General features: G+C 34.5%; 1 protein-coding gene across 1 annotated transcript in view; it reads left to right on the top strand.

Moving 5' to 3' along the window:
• The window catches only part of LOC148939047 (protein jagunal-like), a 31,252-nt gene extending 9,356 nt beyond the window's left edge, over positions 1 to 21,896 (top strand). The window contains exons 2-3 of the mRNA XM_089107325.1: positions 4,271 to 4,486; positions 21,684 to 21,896. Coding sequence (XP_088963451.1) covers positions 4,271 to 4,486; positions 21,684 to 21,845 — 378 coding nt within the window. The 3' untranslated portion in view covers positions 21,846 to 21,896. The remainder of the gene's footprint in view (positions 1 to 4,270; positions 4,487 to 21,683) is intronic.
• The last annotated feature ends 276 nt before the right edge of the window (positions 21,897 to 22,172 follow it).

Below are 22,172 nucleotides of genomic sequence, written 5' to 3'. Positions count from 1 at the left end.
CTTCAAAAAGGGCTCTTTCAATTGGAAATCGAAAGGGTTAGTGCCCTTTTAATAGTTGGAAGTAATTTAAGGCAACTAACCCCCCTCTCAAACCCACCATTTCCTCAAACACATCTAGTCCAAAACTTTGAGATAGCCATTTTTTCAACATAGTTAAAAGTTCGGGAAAGTAGGTCTTCGAGAATGACAACCCCCCACAGCCCTCAGGGTAAGGGTTGTAAGTTATGCCCTGGGGTATATAAGTTTTTATTAAAAGTGTTGTCGTAGAAACTTCTAAAAGGGCTCTTTCGACTGGAAATTCAAATGGCTTGTGTACTTTTTAATAGTAAAAATTGATTGGAGGACAACCAACCCCCCTGCCAAGCCCACCATATCCCCAAACACATCCCATCAAAATTTTGAGATATTCATTTTGTTCTACGTAGTTTAAAGTTCTGGACATTATTTATTTGAGGATGACAAATCCCCCAAACCCCTCAGGGCAAGGGTGGTAAGTAATGCCCTGGGGACAGATAATGTTTTTAGTGATTGAGTTGTCGTAGAAACTTCAAAAAGGGCTCATTCGATGGGAAATTGATAGGGCTAGTGCCCTTTGTAATAGTAAAAAGTGATTGGAGGGCAACTAACCCCCCTCTTACGCCCACCATTTTCCAAAAGACATCTGATCAAAATTTTGAGAGAGCCATTTTTTTCAACGTAGTTGAAATTTCTGGAAATTAGGTCTTTGAGGATGTCAACCCCCCCCCCACAGACTTGAGGTTAAGGGTTGTAATTTATGCCCTTGGTGTATTTAAGGTTTTTATACAAAGGATTGTCATAGAAACTTAAAGAGGGCTCATTCGATGGGAGAATGAAAGGGCTAGTGCCCTTTATAATAGTAGAAAGTGATTGTAGGGCAACTAGCCCCCCCCCCCTCTTACGTCCACCATATCCCCAAACACATCCTATCAAAACTTTTAGATAGCCATTTTGTTCAACGTAGTATACTTTTTAATAGTAGAAAGTGATTGGAGGACAACTAACCCCCCTTCCACGCCCACCATTTCCCCAAACACATCCAATCAAATTTTTGAGATATCCATTTTGTTCAACGAAGTTTAAAGTTCTGGAAATTATGTCTTTGAGGATGACAGCCCCCCCCCTCACAACCCACAGGCCAAGGGTTGCAAATTATGCTCTGGGGCATATAAGTTTTTTTTTAGAAAGTGTTATCGTAGAAACTTCAAAAAGGGCTCATTTCGATTTGAAATTGAAAGGGCTAGTGCCCTTTTTAATAGTCGAAAGTGATCGGAGGGCAACTAACACCCCTCTCACGCCCACCATTTCCCCGAACACATTCAATCAAAATTTTGAGATAGCCATTTTGCTCAACGTAGATATAGCCATTTTGTTGAACATAGTTGAAGGGTCTGGAAATTATGTCGTTGAGTATGACAACCCCTCCCCCTCCACAGCCCTCAGGGCTAAGGTTGTAAGTTATACTATGGGGACATATAAGGTTTTTATAGGGAGGGCTATCGTAGAAACTTCAAAAAGAGCTCATTGGATTGGAAATTGAAAGGGCTAGTGCCCTTTTTAATAGTCGAAAGTGATTGGAGGGCAACTAACCCCCCTCTCACGCCCACTATTTCCCCGAATACCTTCAATCCAAATTTTTAATACCTGTTTTGTTCAACATAGTGGAAAGGTCCGAAAAGTATGTCTTTGAGGATCACAGACCCCCCCCCCCAGCCCACAGGGCAAAGGTTGTAAGTTGTGCCCTGGGGTCATTTAAGGTTTTATTGAAAGTGTTGTCGTAGAAACTTCAAAAAGGGCTCATTCGAATGGGAATTCGAGAGGGTTAGTGCCCTTATCAATAGTCAAAAGCGATCGGAGGGCGAATGCCCCCCCCCACCTGTCCATTATTTCCTCAAACACTTCCAATCAACATTTTGTAATAGCCATTTTTGTGAACATAGTTAAAGGGTCTGGAAATTATGTCTTTGAGTATGTCATCCCCCCCAGCCCTCAGGGCTGAGGTTGTAAGTTATGTCCTGAGGGCAAGTAAGGTTTTTATAGAAAGAGCTGTCGTAAAATACTTCAAAAAGGGCTTAGTCGATTGGAAATTGAGAGGGCTATTGCCCTTATTAATAGTGGAAAGTAATTGGAGGAAAAATCCCCCCCCCCGCCCATCATTTCCCCAAACATTTCCGATCAGCATTTTGATATGATCATTTCGTTCAACGTAGTTGAAAGATCTGGAAATTATGTCTTTTAAGATGACAATTCCCCCATAGCCCTCAGAACAAGGGTCGTAAATTATGCTCTTTGGGCAAATAAGGTTTTTATAAAAAAGTTTTATTGTAGAAGCTTCAAAAAGGGCTCATTCGACTGGATATTGAGATGACTCATTCGATGACTCATTGAGCGGGCTCATTCGATTGGAAATTAGAAGGGGTTGTGCCCTTTTTAATAGTCAAAAGTGGTTGGAGGATAACTAACACCCCTCTCACACCCATAATTTCCCCAAACACTTCCAATAAAAATTTTGAGATAGCCATTTTGTTCAACGTATTTGAAAGGAAATTATGTCTTTGATTATAACAATCCCCCAGTCTTCGGGACAAGGGTGTAAGTTATGTCCTGGGGGCATATAAGGTTTTTATAGAAAGCTTGGTCACATAAACTTCGGAGGGGGCTCATTGGATTGGTAATCAGAAGTGTTAAAATGATCAGAGGGCAGCTCCCTCCCCCCCACACACACACACACACAAGTCGTATTATCCCGAAATGCATCTAATAGAAATTTTGAGATAGCCATTCTATTCAAAGTAGTCAAAATATCATATAACAAGGGTTTTGGGGTGTAAACAAACCCCAGAAATTAGGGGCAAGGGTTGTAAGTTATGCCCAGGGGTATTTAAGGTTTTTATTGAAGGGATGGTTGTTTAACTTTAGAAGAGGCTCAGTCTTTCTCCCTGAAAAGGACTATGTAAATATAAAACTAACAGAAATTAATTTTAAAAAAATTTTCAACAAAATAAGTTTTTCAAAAAAAAAGAGTAAAGAACTCCATTAAACCAAACCAAAAATTAACAAAAATAGAATCAAATAATCTATCAGGTATGCAGCTATCATAAATCACTATCATTAAATAAATGAAACCCAAAACGAACAGAAATTAAAATAAATAACTGAGTCAAACTCAAAACGAGCAGAAATTAATATGAGTAGGGTTCAAAACCCCTATGCTTTCTAAAAGCCAGAATATACTTTGTACTTTACTGAAAAAATTCTTTTAAATGCTTGTATTTTTTATAACTAAGAAATCAAAAATTAATTATGATTTTAAGGAATAAATATCAGCTTATGTATATTAAACTGACAATGCCCATTTTTTTCAGTAAATTCATTTGTTTTTTTTTCAGTCTTTTATGTGCACATAAAAGAGTTTTCGTTTTATTGAATGCTGATAAAGACAAATACTTGAACTATGAAACAAGCACTATTGGTGACACTTTTGGAAATGTATTTGTGCATTGTCATGACAGTGAGAGATGAAGTTTCTTTGGACTACCGAAAAAATTCATCATTACATCACTCGTTGGTACACCAAGCAGGAGAGTATTCACTAAGTCGTTGGACTGGGTTTTGAGCCCCTTATATAGAGGTCTTACACTGAAGTTAGGAATAAGTGTCTTAATTTTTATATGTTAGGCAATTTGCTGTTACTCCTGAAATAATTTTAATTTTGGGTGGCTTATCTGGTAGCACATGCCCGGAAAATCTTTGGAGATAGGGAGGCTTAAACTTTGAAAGAGCAGGACCTGCCTGACTTGAGGCTGGTAGATGGTGCGAAATAATTGGTCTCAGGTTTATTTCAAGCTGGCTTATAGAATATCTACAGGAAAGGTTAATAAATAAAAAAATCCGACTCTCCTATAAATGCAGAACTTATATGTTGAGAATTCGTAAACTAACAGCTCGTTAATGATTTCCTACTTTGTTAACAGGTTTAAACTTAATGTTAAGAATACTAAGTTGTTTAAATTAGTAGATAACCGTAACCAGGAAGGTCAAGGAGATTCCATTCCGGTTTTGCTTTGAAAAAAAAAATAACGCTATTATAAGCTCATCCCTGCACCAAGGTGCCTAAGGGCACTTCAACTGGTGATGCTTCTTCTCCTTTCCATTCTATTCGAAACCTTACTCTTTAACCCGTTTTTTGAAGGCCCTCCATCCTTTAAATTGTTTCATCAGATTTTTGTTATGTTATGTTTTTATCTTCTAGCCTCTTTATTGGGAGTATATTTGGTGTTTCAGCCTTATATCAATTTTCTTTGGCCTCGCAGCGACCCGAGAAAATAATGTAAAAATGATCACACGATTCGTCAACGGCACTCTCATCTTTGGTGTACTTCCATGTCTGTTTTGTGTAGCTTATTATCTTGGAGATGTTTATTCCTATATTACAACGATATCTGTGGAGGGAGTCCAAGAATGGCAGGTAATATTTTCAAATCGTTCGAAGTAACTTATAATGTTGGTCTATACTTTGTTACTGCCATGCCTAAAGATTGCATCTGACATTTCCAAATTTCTGAGATAATAGCAAAAATCATTGGCTAAGTAATTTTCAAAGGGAGGATCAGCAGTGAAATGTAGTTCAGTAGGATAAAAATATAATGGTGCCTACATTGCCCTTTGACAGCAGCTTAGTAAACAGTTTTTGTGTATCTAAGAAACATAACAATGTCAGATGTGATCTTTAGGCCCGAAAAATTTTTGATTCCTTAATTTATTTTATGTTACTCTTTTATGTTTAATTATATTTTAGTCAAGAATATTAGTCATAACCGTTTGTAGTCAAATATATTTATTCATAACCATGTTTAGTCAAGAATAGAAGGAAAGCTTTGGCGCTTAATCTTGGATCTAATATAAATTTTAAATATCATGTATTGAAATGTTATTTATATAATATATAATAAATATTATTATACATTATAAATATAAAAATTTCGCTGAAAAATTTTCGTTGTTTTGATTTTCACAAGTATCATGCAATTACATTTTATTTATATAAAAATGTATAATAAGTATTAGTATAAATTCCAAATATACACATTTGGGTGGTATAAATTTACGTCTGATTGTACGTTTACCAAGCGTGTTGATAACCTAATAAAAGCCGGCAACGCATCAGTCTAAACTCATTTTGCTATACGTTGACTTGGGTGCGATAGTGTAAAAACCCCCTATCTGGCTTATGTAAGACTGCAAATCAAAGACGTTGCACTTGTTTGGGGCTCATTCGTCCAGGGTACCAGCCATTTGTGTGACAAAACTGGCTGTTCAGAAAAGGGCTGTAGTAATCGTAAAAGGAAGTGCTCCAAAACACGACAAAATCTGAAGATTGACTCATTACGAGATGGGCGTGACCAATTAGTAATTTCTTCTGGGGAAACATTGTTTGCCTTACCTCAGCAACGCGAAATCTTACCACTAGATGTAGCTGTGAATGTCCGAACTAGGTTAAAACTAAAAGTTAGGTCTCGTGAAATGCAAGACAAATCGGTATGGAACTTATTTATTCCTTATATTGTGGAAGTTGTAGAGATTCAATATGTTTATTTTTTATTTTTTGTGTGTTTCTTAAGACTAGAAAAATTAGCTTTGTGGTTGAATATATGTCTAAATAAACCTAAGTCCAAGTACTATCGCCTTTGGCAGTGTAGCAGTACCCAACATAACTCGAAGAATTCAAAATAAGCTGAAATTAGGCCAGGTAAAAATTTAATTTTTGGTTAAAAAATTGACCAAATAAAAAGTAAAAAAAAAAAACGGTTAAAAATGAGCATTGTCTGTTGTACTTTTTTGGCAATGATGATTCTCTCATTTTTGTAAAGTTAAAACTGCAAAAATAAAATAAACACAAAAAATATATAAATCTAAGTCTTTATTATTGGCTATTTTCCAGCTCAGCACAGTCAGGTGGATTGATGCCTATCAGACCCGCTTATTTCCTCACCATCATCACCAGGGGCTTCCTGAGGCTCATTTTATTGGGGAGGGGAGGGGGCGATCTTGGTAACTTTTACCGAATCGCTACCTGATTTATTCCGAATTTTCTGCAGAAATCAAGAATTTTGCTAACTTTCGGCCGATTTTGCAACTGCCGAAATTTCCGCCTTTGGTAAAAATTTTACCGGATGCCAAAAAGCTGGGGGGGGGGGTTTGCCCCCCCCCCCCCTCGGGACGCCCCTGATCATCACTGTTTATATTATGTTTAAGAGGTAATTACTTGGCAAAAAAAAAAAAAATGTTGTGAAAGCGCTTTGAAATCTGACTGTGCTTGGATCGTTAGAATTGAATTCAATTTCTGTTTTTTATTCATTTTTAACATGTGTTGCTTTTTAAAAATTCTTCCGAGAAGTTTGATTTGAAGTTTTTTTTTATTGCTATTTTAAAAATTGACGATTTTCCAACTACTTAGGCTGGGGGGACTAGAAGAGGGACTTGCCGAAATGTCGTGCGACTATTCCCTAAATTTCTGTAACGATTTCGCTAACAAATGTATAAAAAATTAATGAAAAGATCTCCGCTCAAATACTCCTAGATTCTTGGAATTTTAACTTTTCACCAGCCAATTATGGCAAATAAGCCAATAAGTCGCTAAAATGGATGGGGTAGGAACTCGAAATACGTTCTACTGCAAACTGCATCACTGGTCTTCAATTCGACAAACCCCCGAGTTTGGTCAATATTTTACATGAAAATCTCTACTTGCCAATATTTCAGGGAGAAAATTTGTTAATTAAAGCTGTAGACGGTTTAATTGCGATGGCAATTTAATAACTAACGAGACAAATTGCTGTAGCTCAAAACTATTTATTAAATCATTTTAAAAGTTCCAATGCAATCTCCAGCAACATTTATAAACTTGTCCCGTCGTTGTTCTAATTTTTGTATGCCTGCTATCATCAAGTTCTTTGAATTGATCTCGAAGCCACTTTTGCACCTAATTTTTAACTTCTGCATTGGATCAAAATTGATTTCTGGGTAGAGCCTTAAGGGGCCCTGTCAAATCGAAGTCTGATGGAAGAGAGCAGGGCAGTTGGGGGGATTTGGAAGGGCATCCTATCCCCGTTTTGAACTGTTTTGGATTTAGCAGTACCACATGTAGGCGCCCATTGTTATAGAGAAAAGTAACACGTTGAGCCCACGATGTGTTGTTGAAATGACAGGCCTTAAGGTATGCTTACAGTGTTCTGGAATTCACAGGAGCCTATCTATTGTGACTATCTTGAAAATCGACGAGCCATTAACAGCCAGTATTTTAGTGACATGCTCACATAAAAGTAAGCCTTTTCACTCCAATGAAACGTCTTGGACTCTTGACTGAGGGCGTGATTTGACCCGCTACTTATTGAATGGCCTTCGTAATAAACTGCATACATCTGAATTTGTGTGGGTGTTAATGCTTGAAAAAAAAAAAAAAAACAGATTTATTATAAAAATATAACATGTGAGTGTTACCCTGAAGAAGGCGCAATAAGGTTGACCAAGACAACCCACTACAACCGGGACCTGAGAAGTCAGGAGCTGTCTCTTCAACTAAGATGGGAGGATGCTATGTCTGTATATTGGTCCCGATGTGTCTCTTGAGGCTTTGTGCGCTAGTCCTAGCTATGGTGAATCTTAGGTCGAAGGTAAGGTGTATTTGACCGCTGTGCGGTTTCGCAGTATGGATTTATCGTTCCCACAAAAAAACAATTTCCCTTCTTGTACTTTGGATATTAAAATAGCCGGAGCACTTAGAAGTCATTTGAAAATTGATTGCTGACAGAAGATGCAAACAGTTTCTTGCCATAGGAGCGAACACAGCGAATTATGTTTTTGTTTTCACAGCTCCTGGCATCAGCTGTCTGCTCCTGTTTCACTGGATATACCTTTTGACTAAAATTGAAGTCAGGAAGCTTTAGTAGAAGTCTGGGCAAACTAAAATTGTTACAGGATTTTGTAATGAGAGCCATAGAAATTCTGGCTCGACAAATGTTGCATCCTATACATAGTACTCAGTAAATAGTGATGTAGTAAAATAGTAGGTGGGCAGAACCAGCATATTTATTGAGCTGGAGGTGGCATCAGAGGTTTGATTTTGGAAGGGTATTAGCCGGTTTTTAGAAATATTGCCGAAACCATAATTTTAAACCATGTTTACTGAGGGGGAGGGGTTTGGAACAGTCTTGTGTGATTATTGATATTATATCTTTAAGGTATTGAATTTGTCAAAAGAACGTCTATTGAAAACATTGGATTTTTTTTCCTTTTGACCCCCCCACCCTCAGATAAGATATTTATTTCCAAAAAAATTACGGTACTTGTATGATATACCCCCTACCTAATATTCTTCAAATATGTTTCACGGACAGTCAATCCTAATTAAGGTTACTACAGTCATTTAAAATATAATACTCTGGAACATCTTTTGGGATTTCTATTTGCATGTAAGGGGAGGGGGAGTATAGCGAGTCTGCATGCCTAATGTGTTAGGTACGATTATTCTGCATATTGTGCAGTAAAAATTGCTTTCTAACTTCACACTGTCCGAATACTTTACCATCACCACCACCACCCTCCTAATGTGCAAATATATAGCCCAAATTATACATTTTCAGTTTATTCTGTCATTTCTCTTTGTCTTGTCTCACGCTACTCTGAAAGGAACTAACTAAAAAAACTGGTTCTATAATGCGTCAATGAATGAACAACTTGAGTGGTAGGGGGTTTATCATATAAAATTACCAAAATTACTATTACAAGCAAAGATATGCGGAATTTGAATAAAAAACAATCTGTATAAGACTATCTAACTTCTGCCTAGAAAATGATTTTGCTTATAAACTAATTAAATGTTAATTTTGTTCAGAAAAAGAAGTTACGATATGTCATTCTTCTGCCTTGTTTCAACAGATGCATTAGCTATTCAATAGATATGTTTAAATTTGATTTGTGCATAAATGACAAAAAAAAATATCCTTGGTCACCTTATGTTTTATGTTTCAGGGTTATCCTTATGGAATCCGGTGGTACTGTTGTGTGCTAGTGGCACTTTAACTTCATTTTCTATCTCTGTATTTCTCCAACCAGTTTTTAGTAGCATGGAAGATCCGGAGGTCAAAGAAAGCCTACTGGTCTAAGAAAGCCGGGGTCTATAGTAGAAGCCGAGGACGAACTAACGGCATTTGCGGATGATTCACTTATGGCAAGCTCAGAATGGAACATCAGGTCTCTCAAAACGAAGCTACAAGACATTCTTGAAGAAACGTACCTGTGGATGGACGCACATCGTCTAGTCATCGACATTGACAAATCGAATGTTTTATTTTTTTCACGTATAGATTCGCTGGCTCCTGATGTGATTGGTATTGAAACCTTTCGTGGACTTATCAAGAGACCAGAAAAAGGACACGTTCGTTACCTAGGGGTTTTAATTAAAGAAATCCTCTAGTTCAGACGCCACATTACAAGTGTCGAGACGAAGCTTTCAAGAAAGCTTGGAATCTTCAGAAAACTCAGTCACCATTTCGCTAAAAAAAATACTGATCCGGAGCTACAATGCAGTTATAAAGCCTCGCATTCAATATCGTTCTACGGTTTGGAAATCTAATTTCAAGACACATTTACAGAGACTAAACTCAGTTCACAATAAAGCACTTCAAATTTTAGGCCCAGCACCGAACAGACTATCAATGACATCCCTTTACAGACTATCTTGCACCGTTTTTTGTTTTAAATATTTTTCAGAAACACTCCCATCACCATTTAAGGGCTTATTTACACTGGCATCGCACATCCATAGTTTAAATAAACGATCTTCATAAGACACTTACATACCCCCAACGCCGACATCTATGTCAGAATTTCTTCCTAGAATTGCGTATGCTAGAGAGTGAAGTGCATTTCCACAGGAGGTGAAGTCATATATATCTCTTGGCTCTTTTAAAAAGAATGTAAAAAATATCTAAAAGATTAAATATTTATTTACTATATTTATTATTATTATGTTTAGAATTTTTCAATATTATTAATAATTATCATATTTTAGTTTGATAATTCAAGGGGTGTGAGCGGAGGAGAAGTTGTATTAAATTTATTGTTATTTGATGGCGGTTCGGGGTGGAAATTGGAGAGGACAGGAGGCCACGCTGTATTTAGAGTGTGCAATTATTACGGGCCAAAACGTGCATCAATGCACAAGGAACTAAGTTAAGTGTATTTTTATATATTTTTTTTGAATTAAAACCCATATTGAACTGAACTGAACTGTCCTCCTCAAAAAGATATTTTCTATCTGGAAAGCAACTACGCTGAATAAAATGACTATCTCAAAATTTTGATTGGGTGTGATTGGGGGAATGATGGGCGTGGGTGGGGGGGGGGGGGGGCTAGTTGCCCTCCAATAACTTTCGACTATTAAAAAAGGCACTAGTTCTTTGAATTTCCAATCGAATGAGCCTTTTTTGAAGTTTCTACGACAACGCCTTCTGTGAAAACCTTATATGCGCCCAGGGAATAACTTAAAACCCTTGCCCCGATGGTTTTGGGGGAGTGTTCTCCTCAAAAAGATATTTTCTATCTGAAAATAAACTGCGCTGAACAAAATTGGTATCTCAAAATTTTGATTGGATGTGTTTGGGGGACTGATGGGCGTGGGGGGCTAGTTTACCTCCAATCAAATTTGGCTAATAAAACGGACCTTAGCCGTTGGAATTTCCAATCGAATGAGCTATTTTTGAAGTTTCTACGACAACGCCTTCTATAAAAACCTTATATGCCGCCAGGGCAGAACTTAAAACCCTTTCCCCGTGGGTTGTGGGGGAGTGTCCTCCCCAAAAAGATATTTTTTATCTGGAAATCAACTACGCTGAACAAAATGGCTATCTCAAAATTTTGATTGGATGTGTTTGGGGGAATGATGGGCGTGGGGGAGCTAGTTGCCCTTCAATTACTTTCGACTATTAAAAAGGGCAATAGCCACTCCAATTTGCAATCGAATGAGCCCTTTTCGAAGTTTCTATGACAACTCGTTCGGTACGAAGTGCCCCGGTATGTAGAAAAAAAAACAAAAAAAAAATTGTGCCCACATCGTTCTTTACATTGGCAGTGCTAGCGCGCGGCCTATTATTGGACTTTGTTTAAATCCAACACTGCTTTTTTCCACTATATATAATTAACGATTTTATTACAGTTTAATTTTTTTTTTTTCATTCGTTTTTCAGTAGTTTTATGTTTTATCTTAAGTTAAAATTGTTATATGGGTAAAAAAAAATGTATAACAAGTGCAACAAATTATACATTTTGTTTAAGAAAAAAGAAAGATCTTAAGCCGAACCGGCCAGCCATGACAAAAAACCAACAAACAGAAAAATCTCTAAAACAAACAAACAACCGAGACTGTGGCCAGTGGAGAGAAAAAAGGAAAACAACAGAAACAAAACAACGCGGATATTTTGCCTGTATAAAAACAAGGCGTATACAGCACGAAAGACACAAAAAAAAAAACAATATAAAACTAAAAACCAATAAAACCACCACAAAAAAAAAAAAAAAAAAATGTACAATCGGCGCAAACTAATCCACGTAGGGAAAAGATGCTAATATAGAGTTACTTCAGTGAGGACACCAGAGTAACTGAGGAAAAATAAAAAAACTGTAAATTACTTTAATTATTCAGTTGTGAAATAATCCTTTTGTTAGCTATTACTGAAGCAAATCGTTTTGGTCGAGCAGGTAAAATAGTCCCCTGGTGATTAGTTAAAAACTTTACTCCTTTATTGACAATTGATTCACTCTTTAGAAGGTTATCATAAATTGGGTCAATATTTAAATTACCCGTGTCCCTCTTTATGGAAAGGTTAGCAAACATATGTTTTTTAATTTCTATGGCTTCCCTGGCCCATTGGGTGTACCCCTTATCATTAGAAATAGCCAAGGCTTCATCAAATTTTACAAAATGGTCTGGTTGAAGCCAAATATGCTCTGCTAAAGCTGAAACGAAAGTTTCTGGAGGCTTGCTTAATTGTAGGGTTTTTTCTATTGAATTACGGTGTTCAATAAACCTTTCAACAAATTGTTGGTGAGTCCTACCAATATAGAACTTCCCACAAGAACACGGAATTTTATAAACCCCACTTACTAAAGTTCCCCGAGTTAAATCCTTACCAGAACTAAAAAAACTACTCATTGGCCTCAGCGATTGGAAACATGTATCAATACCAAATTTACGTAAAACCCGTGAAAGTTTCTCCCCCAAACCAGGTACATATGGTAATGAAAGAAGCTTTTTGATACAACTAAATCTAAAGACTGAGAAACCTCAATAACCCTACTACTATGTTTGGCCCGTCTATTTTCAATTATTTTATCAATGAACTTAATTGGATAACTATTACAAAATAAAATATCCCTAAAGTATAACAATTCTGAATCCAGAAATTCATGGGACCAGATTTTAAAGGCTTTATCCACTAGTGAAATTAAAACCCCCCATTTCACCGATATAGGGTGGCAAGAATGAAAATTTAAAGACATATCATTGTGCGTTGGTTTTCTGTAAATCAAGAAAAGTAAATGGAAATCCCTTTTAATTAATAAAATATCCAGAAAAGGTAATTTATTATTATCCTCAAATTCAACTGTAAATTTAATATTATTATCAAAACTATTTAAATGCTTACAAAAAAGGTCTAAGGAGTCCAACCCATGTTTCCAAACGCACATAACATCATCCATGAACCTACACCATAAAAAATGGTATATTATAAAACTGTTTATAGATGAGGTTTAAATGTCATATATTAATAGATTTTCAAATAAAGGATAAAGAGAAGCCCCCATATGTAACCCAAAAAATTTGTCTATAAAACTCACCTAGAAAACCAAAATAAAAAGAAAATTCATTTACCAGAATAATTAGTTTCATAATGACATCAATATCCAAACTGGCTAACGTCACATCCTATATTAAATCAAAGTATTTTTCAAATTTACTTTTTAAAATATCCTCGCACCTTTTTAAATCACAATTTGAATACATGGACACAACATCAAAACTGCAAAGAATTGAACTCTCCTCCAACGTGAACTTGCGCAATTTATTAGTTAGATCAGTCGAATTTTTTAAATATGATTTTTGTGTTCCCAAAAGTGGACGTAAAGCTACCGACAACCATTTTCCTAATTTTGAAACAGGTGACAGACAAGTTGACACATTGGGGCGGAGGGGGGATCCAGTCTTATGAATCTTAGGTAGACCATAGATCTTGGGTGCCGAACAACCCCTAGGATAATATTTGTTATAAAACTGTGGAGTAATGTGAAAATTATTTTTCATTAACTCTAATTCCTTTCTTGTTGATTTTACATATTTATCTGTAGGATCAAAATCAAGTTTTTGTATGTAATAGTGTCCGAAATAATGCATTTCATTTGATTATTATAGTCTTCAGTGTTCATAATTACTATCGTGTTTCCCTTATTGGCTCTGGTGATAGTAAATAATTTATCCTTCTTCAAATCAGAAAGGATTTTAATGTAATTTTTTTGTAAAATGTCTTTACCAATGAAGTTCATATTAAAGGTGTTTAGTTTTCTTACGATCTTAGCTCTGAGTTCTTGAGGAGTATCAACTTTATCTATAGAAGACATAAGTCCTGATTCCACCTTTGAAATTATTTTTGAATAGGAGACTGGTGTTGGAAACAGAACTTTGAACCTTTCAACAAAACGGCTTCCTGTTGAATATTAAGAGGCTTAGAAGACAAATTCTTAATTGCTGGACCCAGACAATGACGAGGATAAAAAACACATCTGAATCTTGAAAATTTTCAAACAAAAGTTTATTAAACTTGTCAACCAAACGAACCTTGGACAAATGAAAATCATGGCGAAAAGATCTAAGGGCCATTTCCTTAATTCGTTTAAAAATATCAGACGTATGGTTATTTCTTAAAAAATTTTCAACATAATTTAAGTCCTTATACAGTTTAAAACGTGTCTTCTTTTGTTCATAAATTAAGTGATTTAAAGCTATAAGGCTTAATTTATTTTTTAATTTTGTTTCATTTTCAGTTCCAAAATGGTTCCATATTTTAAAAGATTTCGGAATCACTGATTTCTTCTTGCAATTTTTTAAGAAAATTTTTTGATTTAATAGATTTGCATGTTTTTTAACTAAAAACAAATAATAATTGACAGAAGTGGCTAATTGTTGCCCGTCCAATTGACGAATGAAAGAACTTAAGCCGAACCGGCCAGCCATGAAAAAAAACCAACAAAGAGAAAAATCTCTAAAAAAACAAACAAACGAGACTGTGGCCCGTGGAGAGAAAAGAAAAACAACAGAAACAAAACAACGCGGATATTTCGCCTTTATACAAACAAGGCTTATTCAGCACGAAAGACACACAAAAAAAAAAAAACAAGATAAACCAAAAAACCAATAAACCCCCACCCAAAAAAAAAAAAAACAAAAATGTACAATTGGCGCAAAAAAAACCCCGTAGGGAAAAGATGCAAAAATAGAGTTACTTCAGTTAGGAAACCAGAGTAACTGAGGAAAAATAAAAAAACTGTAAATTAATTTAATTATTCAGTTGCGAAATAATCCTTTTGTTAGCTATTACTGAAGCAAATCGTTTTGGTCTAACAGGTAAAATAGTCCCCTGGTGATTATTTAAAATCTTTACTCCCTTATTGACAATTGATTCACTCTTTAGAAGGTTATCATAAATTGGGTCAATATTTAAATTACCCGTGTCCCTATTTATGGAAAGGTTAGCAAACATATGTTTTTTAATTTCTATGGCTTCCCTGGCCCATTGGGTGTACCCTTTATCATTAGAAATAGCCAAGGCTTCATCAAATTTTACAAAATGGTCTGGTTTGAAGCCAAATATGCTCTGCTAAAGCTGAAACGAAAGTTTCTGGAGGCTTGCTTAATTGTAGGGTTTTTTCTATTGAATTACGGTGTTCAATAAACCTTTCAACAAATTGTTGGTGAGTCCTACCAATATAGAACTTCCCACAAGAACACGGAATTTTATACACTCCATTTACTAGATTTCTCCGAATTAAATCCTTACCAGAACTTAAAAACTACTCATTGGCCTCAACGATTGGAAACATGTATCAATACCAAATTTTACGTTAAAACCCATGCAAAGTTTACTCAATCAAACCAGATATTTCTTAAAAAATTGCAAGGAATTGATTGAATCTTAAAAATGTATTTCAACTAGAATTTAAATAAAAAATAAATTAAGCCTAATAGCTTTAAATCACGTAATTTATGAACAAAAACAGAGACGTTTTCAACTGTCTAAGGACTTAAATTATGTTGAAAACTTTTTAAGAAATAGCCATCCATCTGATATTTTTATACAAAGTAATGAAATTGCCAATAGATCTTTTAGCCATGATTTTCATTTGTCCAAGGTTCGTTTGGTTGACAAGTTTAATAAACTTTTGTTTGAGAATTTCCAAGATTCAGATGTTTTTTATCATCGTCATTGTCTGGGTCCAGCAATTAAGAATTTGTCTTCTAAGCCTCTTAATATTCAACAGGAAGCCGTTTTGTTGAAAGGTTCAAAGTTCTGTTTTCAAACACCAGTCTCCTATTCTAAAATAATTTCAAAGGTGGAATCAGGAATTATGGCTTCTATAGATAAGGTTGATACTCCTCAAGAACTCAGAGCTGAGATCGTAAGAAAACTAAACACCTTTAATATGAACTTCATTGGTAAAGACATTTTACAAAAAAATGACATTAAAATCCTTTCTGATTTGAAAAAGGATAAATTCTTTACTATCACCAGAGCCGATAAGGGAAACACGATCGTAATTATGAACACTGAAGATTATAATAATCAAATGAATTCCATTATTTTGAACACTATTACATACAAAAAACTTGATTTTGATCCTACAGATAAATATGTAAAATCAACAAGAAAGGAATTAGAGTTAATGAAAAATAAATTTCACATTAACCCACAGTTTTATGACAAATATTATCCTAGGGGTTGTTCGGCACCCAAGATCTATGGTCTACCTAAGATTCATAAGACTGGATCCCCCCCTCCGCCCCATTGTGTCAACTTGTCTGTCACCTGTTTCAAAATTAGGAAAATGGTTGTCGGTAGCTTTAAGTCCACTTTTGTTAACACAAAAATCATATTTAAAAAATTCGACTGATCTTACTAATAAATTGCGCAATTTCACGTGGGAGGAGAGCTCAATTCTTTGCAGTTTTGATGTTGTGTCCATGTATTCAAATTGTGATTTAAAAAGGTGCGAGGATATTTTAAAAAGTAAATTAGAAAGACACTTTGATTTAATACAAGATGTGACGTTAGCCAGTTTGGATATTAATGTCATTATGAAAATAATTATGCTGGTAAATGAATTTTCTTTTTATTTTGGTTTTCGAGGGGAGTTTTATAGACAAATTTTTGGGTTACCTATGGTGGCTTCTCTTTCTCCTTTATTGGCAAATCTATTCATAGATGCCATTGAAACCTCCGCTATAAACAGTTTTAGAATCTCCCCTTGCTTCTGGGGTAGGTTCATGGATGATGTGGTCTGCGTTTGGAAACATGGGTTGTACTCCTTAGACCTTTTTTGTAAGCATTTAAATAGTTTTGATAATAATATTAAATTTACAGTTGAATTTGAGGATAATAATAAATTACCTTTTCTGGATATTTTATTAATTAAAAGGGATTTCCATTTACTTTTCTCGATTTACAGAAAACCTACGCACAATGATAGGTATTTAAATTTTCATTCTTGCCACCCTATGTCGGTGAAAAGGGGGTTGTAATTTCACTAGTGGATAGAGCCTTTAAAATCTGTTCCCAGGAATTTCTGGATTCAGAATTGTTATACTTGAGGGATATTTTATTTTGTAATAGTTATCCAATTAAGTTCATTGATAAAATAATTGAAAATAGACGGACCAAACATAATAGTAGGGTTATTGAGGTTTCTCAGTCTTTAGATTTAGTTGTATCAAAAAGCTTCATTTCATTACCATATGTACCTGGTTTGGGGGAGAAACTTTCACGGGTTTTACGTAAATTTGGTATTGATACATGTTTCCAATCGCTGAGGCCAACTCTCACTGCTATTAGGTACTTATTTTTTTTAAAATGTAACTGAAAAATGAGGTTAAAAATAGCAGATATTATCATATATATTTTGCGTGGCGACACCCTATACAAACATCTCTTTTTATGTAATTTTTTTAGTCTATATTCTTTGAGAATGAATGTTTAATCTTCAGTAACTTCTAAATTCGCGTCATCTTTTTTCAAAAACTCAGCTAGTGTCAAAACTCAAAATTTTTCTTCTTCATCTCCATATTTTATGTCAAATTCAAAGATTTTATACACAAATAAAAAGGGTATCTATGATCACTGCAGAGGCAAGTTTGCTTCTGTAAGAACTTTAAAAAAAAAAAAAAAAAAACTGTCAAAAATATAAACCTTACCACCTTCTTGCCTTTGACAGAAGGATAAATGAAAATAAACTTACTTACCATGGATAACGAGGTCTTAGCTTAAGGCTCTGTCGAGATTGAAAAGTTGTAGACTGCATTCGTTTACAACACTATCAGCCGGTTATGACGCAGTATTTTTAATTTTTTTTATACCTTTTCAAAATAAACCACATATAAGTCTAAAATAAATAAAAAATATCAAAAAGCATTTTAATTAAATTATTAATAATTTAATGCAAAAATATAATATTTTAATAACTAATCTAAATATTATGTTCATCTACCTATCACACTTTCCTGACCACTAATTGGATGCCCCTTTCTTTTCTCTAACTGGAAAAAGTCCAAGACTTACTAATTACTCTCATTTTCATACCAATCTGTACTCTTATGCAGTCTTACCTCATGCTCCAGATCCAGGGTAATGTTATCTTTGGACTACATTTCACACATCCTTACTTCAAAATTAAGTGACTTCTCTACTAACTGGACTCTCTTATGACATTGTGACGAATCAGTCAAGAAAATCAGTACCATCCCACGGGACTTCAAAACCAGCTCCCTTTTCCTGGGTAGCCAAACCGCCCTGCGAGGAATCAGTACCATCTCGCAGTGCCTTCTCATTATCATTGAGTCCAAATTTCACCCTCGTCAGCGCAGAAAGAAATTCATCGGAAAAAGAAGACGTGTCTTCTTTCCCCACTATCTGTTCTATCTGTTCATATTGTATTGCAACCTTATACGCATCACCTAAACAAAAAAAAATTCTGCACTATTCTCTAACAAATACCGTTTGTAGGACGGTCAGATCCACTTCTTGAATAAATTTAGAGCAAATCTTCCAAGAACTACACCATCATCCCTGGCTTCTAAGGACACCCTAAATGACCTTCCTAATTTTTGCATCCTTCTATAGAATAGATATACCCTTTTCCTTAAATTGAGCCACGCCTACAAACTCTGCAACCATTTTCCCTACTATTTTGCCTGGGGTATATACTACAAGTAATCCACCTTTTAAACTTGACAAATTTATAATCGTGGGATCCAGATTCCCAAAAAAGGAGCGAAACAAACCATGGGCCAAAAATGACGCAAAGCTTTTGAATCAGACCAATTTAACAACAACTGAAATTTTTTTAACTTTGCAACAAACTCAATTTTTGTAACTTTGTAACAAATTTTGTAACAAACTTAATTATTTTTCCACTTTCTGACTTTGTGAATGGCGTTATTACTAAAAAAAAGGGTCGATTAGCGATCCTATTACTTGGGACTGTTGAGGCTGTTCTATTGGAGGATTAATTTGGGTGGTGCCCAGGGGAGTTGGAGGGTTTGTTGGGACCCATGTCTTGATCTTTTGAAGGTAATCATAAAGTTCATCTTGATCGAAATCAGGATCATTTGAGTCAAATAAAAGAGGTGGAACTATGCCATTTATCCTTCACTGTCTTACAAAATCAAAAGCAACCTTTTTGTTATATCCAGTTTCCTCCGGATCGAGAATAGGAATGAAAACTGACTTATTGAGATTAAAATTTGAAAAGCAGTTATTCTAAAAATTTAAATATTTGTTTTAAACACCGTTCTTTAATTACGGACGCTAAATTTTGGGCAATAACTTCACTTCTAACAACAAGGGTCATATATATATATATATATATATATATATATATATATATATATATATATATATATATATATATATATATATATATATATATATATATATATATATATATATATATATATATATATATATATATATATATATATATATATATATATATATATATATATATAGTGCCTTTTTGTTAGTTCAACATACCTGAAAGTTCCAATATAATGCTGAAAGTGGTTAACAAGGAATTGCTAATACGCTCTTTTGCAAAAGCATTTTAATGCGAGAAAATCGATCATTGCGGAAATTTGTCGCAATATATATATATATATATATATATATATATATATATATATATATATATATATATATATATATATATATATATATATATATATATATATATATATATATATATATATATATATATATATATATATATATATATATATATATATATATATATATATATATATATATATATATATATATATATATATATATATATATATATATATATATATATATATATATATATATATATATATATATATATATATATATATATAAATATATATATATATAGGTACTGGTGCATTATGTGGACACTTCTATATACTAACGAGAGACGAAACCCACCAGACGAGTTATTTGCAAGAGACTGCTATTGAGAAATGGAATACAAAAGCTAGTTTTCTTTGCGTTCACGATATTTAAACTGTTGTTTTTGGGGGTTTAGGGGGGGGGGGGGAGGTACCTAGTTTAGGTTACGTATTTAATATATCTTATGCTTTACCCTATATTTTATATTTTATGCTTTACCCGTATTTAATATATTTTATATACGGGTATACTTTATACCTGTATTTAATATATTTTATATATATATATATATATAAGATATACACACACACATATATATTTTTTTTTTTTTAGTTATATTATTTATTGCTTTATGTTTTTGCTATTATGTCTCTCTCTATCTCTCTCTCTCTCTCTCTCTCTCTCTCTCTCTCTCTCTCTCTCTCTGTCTATCTCTCTCTCTCTCTCTCTCTCTCTCTCTCTCTCTCTCTCTCTCTCTCTCTCTCTCTCTCTCTCTCTCTCTCTCTCTCTCTCTCTCTCTCTCTCTATATATATATATATATAGTAGATATTAAAGTTGCCTCCTCAAAAAATACCAAATGTGTAGGATTTTCAAAAATATGCAGGGCCAAGGCGGAATCAAAGTTGTCATTTTTATTTTCGAATCTCAGGGACTATTCTATTGAGATTTTGTGTTCATACAAACGTTCACCAAGTTGTTGATGGGTTCTACCTGTGTAAAATTTCCCACATGAACACGGGACTCTGTAGACACTACCATGGGCGCCCATTAAGGTGGGGAGCAAGAGAGACTACCCCCCCCCCCCACCCCAAAAAAATGGGCAGAAATAAAGTCAAATAATCTTCCAAGCGTAAAACTCTCACAAATCACTATCAACAATTAAATGAGACTCGAAACGAACATAAATTACAATAGATTGCTTATAAAAACTAAAACTAATAAAAAGTTAACATGAATCGGGTGGATGACCCCCATCCCTTCACAAGAACATAAAAAAGCTCAGTCATTAATGAAAAAAAAAAGGTAACCGAGTTTGTCAATTAAAATTATATAGAATTATATTTCTTAATTAAAATAAAAAATGGGTAAAAAAAAGTGAGGAAAAAAAGTTTTTTAATTATTTAATTAAAAAAGGTGAAAACATTTAAGGATATTTTGTTTTCAGTAAAGCGCAAATTTTGTTCTGTTCTTGATAAGGAATGGGGGTTATCAGCCCTACTAAGGTTAATTATTGATCGTTTCGAGTGTGACTTGGCTATTTATTCTCATTTCTGTTCATTTTGAGTTTCATTTATTTATTGATAGTGATGTGTGGTAGTTTTACGCTTTGATGACTACTCGAATACTTTTCCGTCCGTTTTTGGCTTATGGAGCTCTTTACTTTTATATGAAAAGCTTGTTTTGTGGAAAAAGTTTTTTTAGATGAATTTTGTTGGTTTTTATTGACAAAGTCATTTGCATAAAAAAAAAATATTTTACATCTTTTCGTTTTTTTTTTCTATACGAATCCAAAGTTTGGCAAACTTGTGGGGTTTGACATGCCCAATGTCCCCAAAGACATAGTTGCTGGGCTGTTCCACTATGCTTAACAAAATAGTTGTCTCAAAGTTTTGACTAGATGTGTTTGGGAAATAAATCGGCTTGAGAGACGGGCTGATTTCCCTCCAATCTCTTTTTATTCTTAGAATGGACCCTAGAACTTTTAATTTTGAATCGAATTAGCTCCTTTAAATGTTTCAATGATATTTAACCGTGCTGTATCATAATTCCACGCCCAACCAACAGCTAGCTTCAATTTTTAACCACTTTAACGTACGTACCATTTTCTCTCGCCTCCGCTCTAAACATACTTTCCAATTAATACATGTTTTTCTCGTGCACAATAATTATCTCAAAATCTTTTCTTTTTCAAGGTCTATGATTATGCTAGTGAAGCCGCTCCCCTTATTCAATCTGTTAGTAGCTCAAGTGCTGTTGCCGATATTGAAAGCACCGGAAACTCGCTTTACTTGCGTTTTGTGAGCGATTTCTCCGTCAGATACGATGGTTTCAGCTTAACCTACACTGAAATCTAATTTATTGTTGTTTATATGTCTATGTTCGAAATAATATAATTTCAAAGTGAATTTGACTACTGTTGTTGCAGTTTTTGCAGGTTATTGTCTTTGTGATAGGTGAATATACTCAAAGAGGTGTACCAATAATCTTTTTAGAGGGGTAAGATTTTCTTAAGGGGGAGGGGATTCCTAAAATTCACAAATAGTGCAATTCCAAGCCTCAATGCCTTAGGAAACGTCTTTCATACTCATGCTCAAACAACTCTTTCTACACCCTCCCCCCTATGTTATGAGTATTTGAACGAGTATAATTACTATGTTACGAGTATACAAGCGGTATTTGAA

The sequence above is a fragment of the Artemia sp. Qi Xiang Cuo genome, unplaced genomic scaffold (genome assembly GCF_049724085.1).
Source record: "Artemia sp. Qi Xiang Cuo unplaced genomic scaffold, ASM4972408v1 HiC_scaffold_22, whole genome shotgun sequence".
Classification (NCBI taxonomy): domain Eukaryota; kingdom Metazoa; phylum Arthropoda; class Branchiopoda; order Anostraca; family Artemiidae; genus Artemia; species Artemia sp. Qi Xiang Cuo.
The sequence above is the reverse complement of the archived record's forward strand: the minus strand, read 5'-3'. Positions and strand labels throughout refer to the sequence as shown.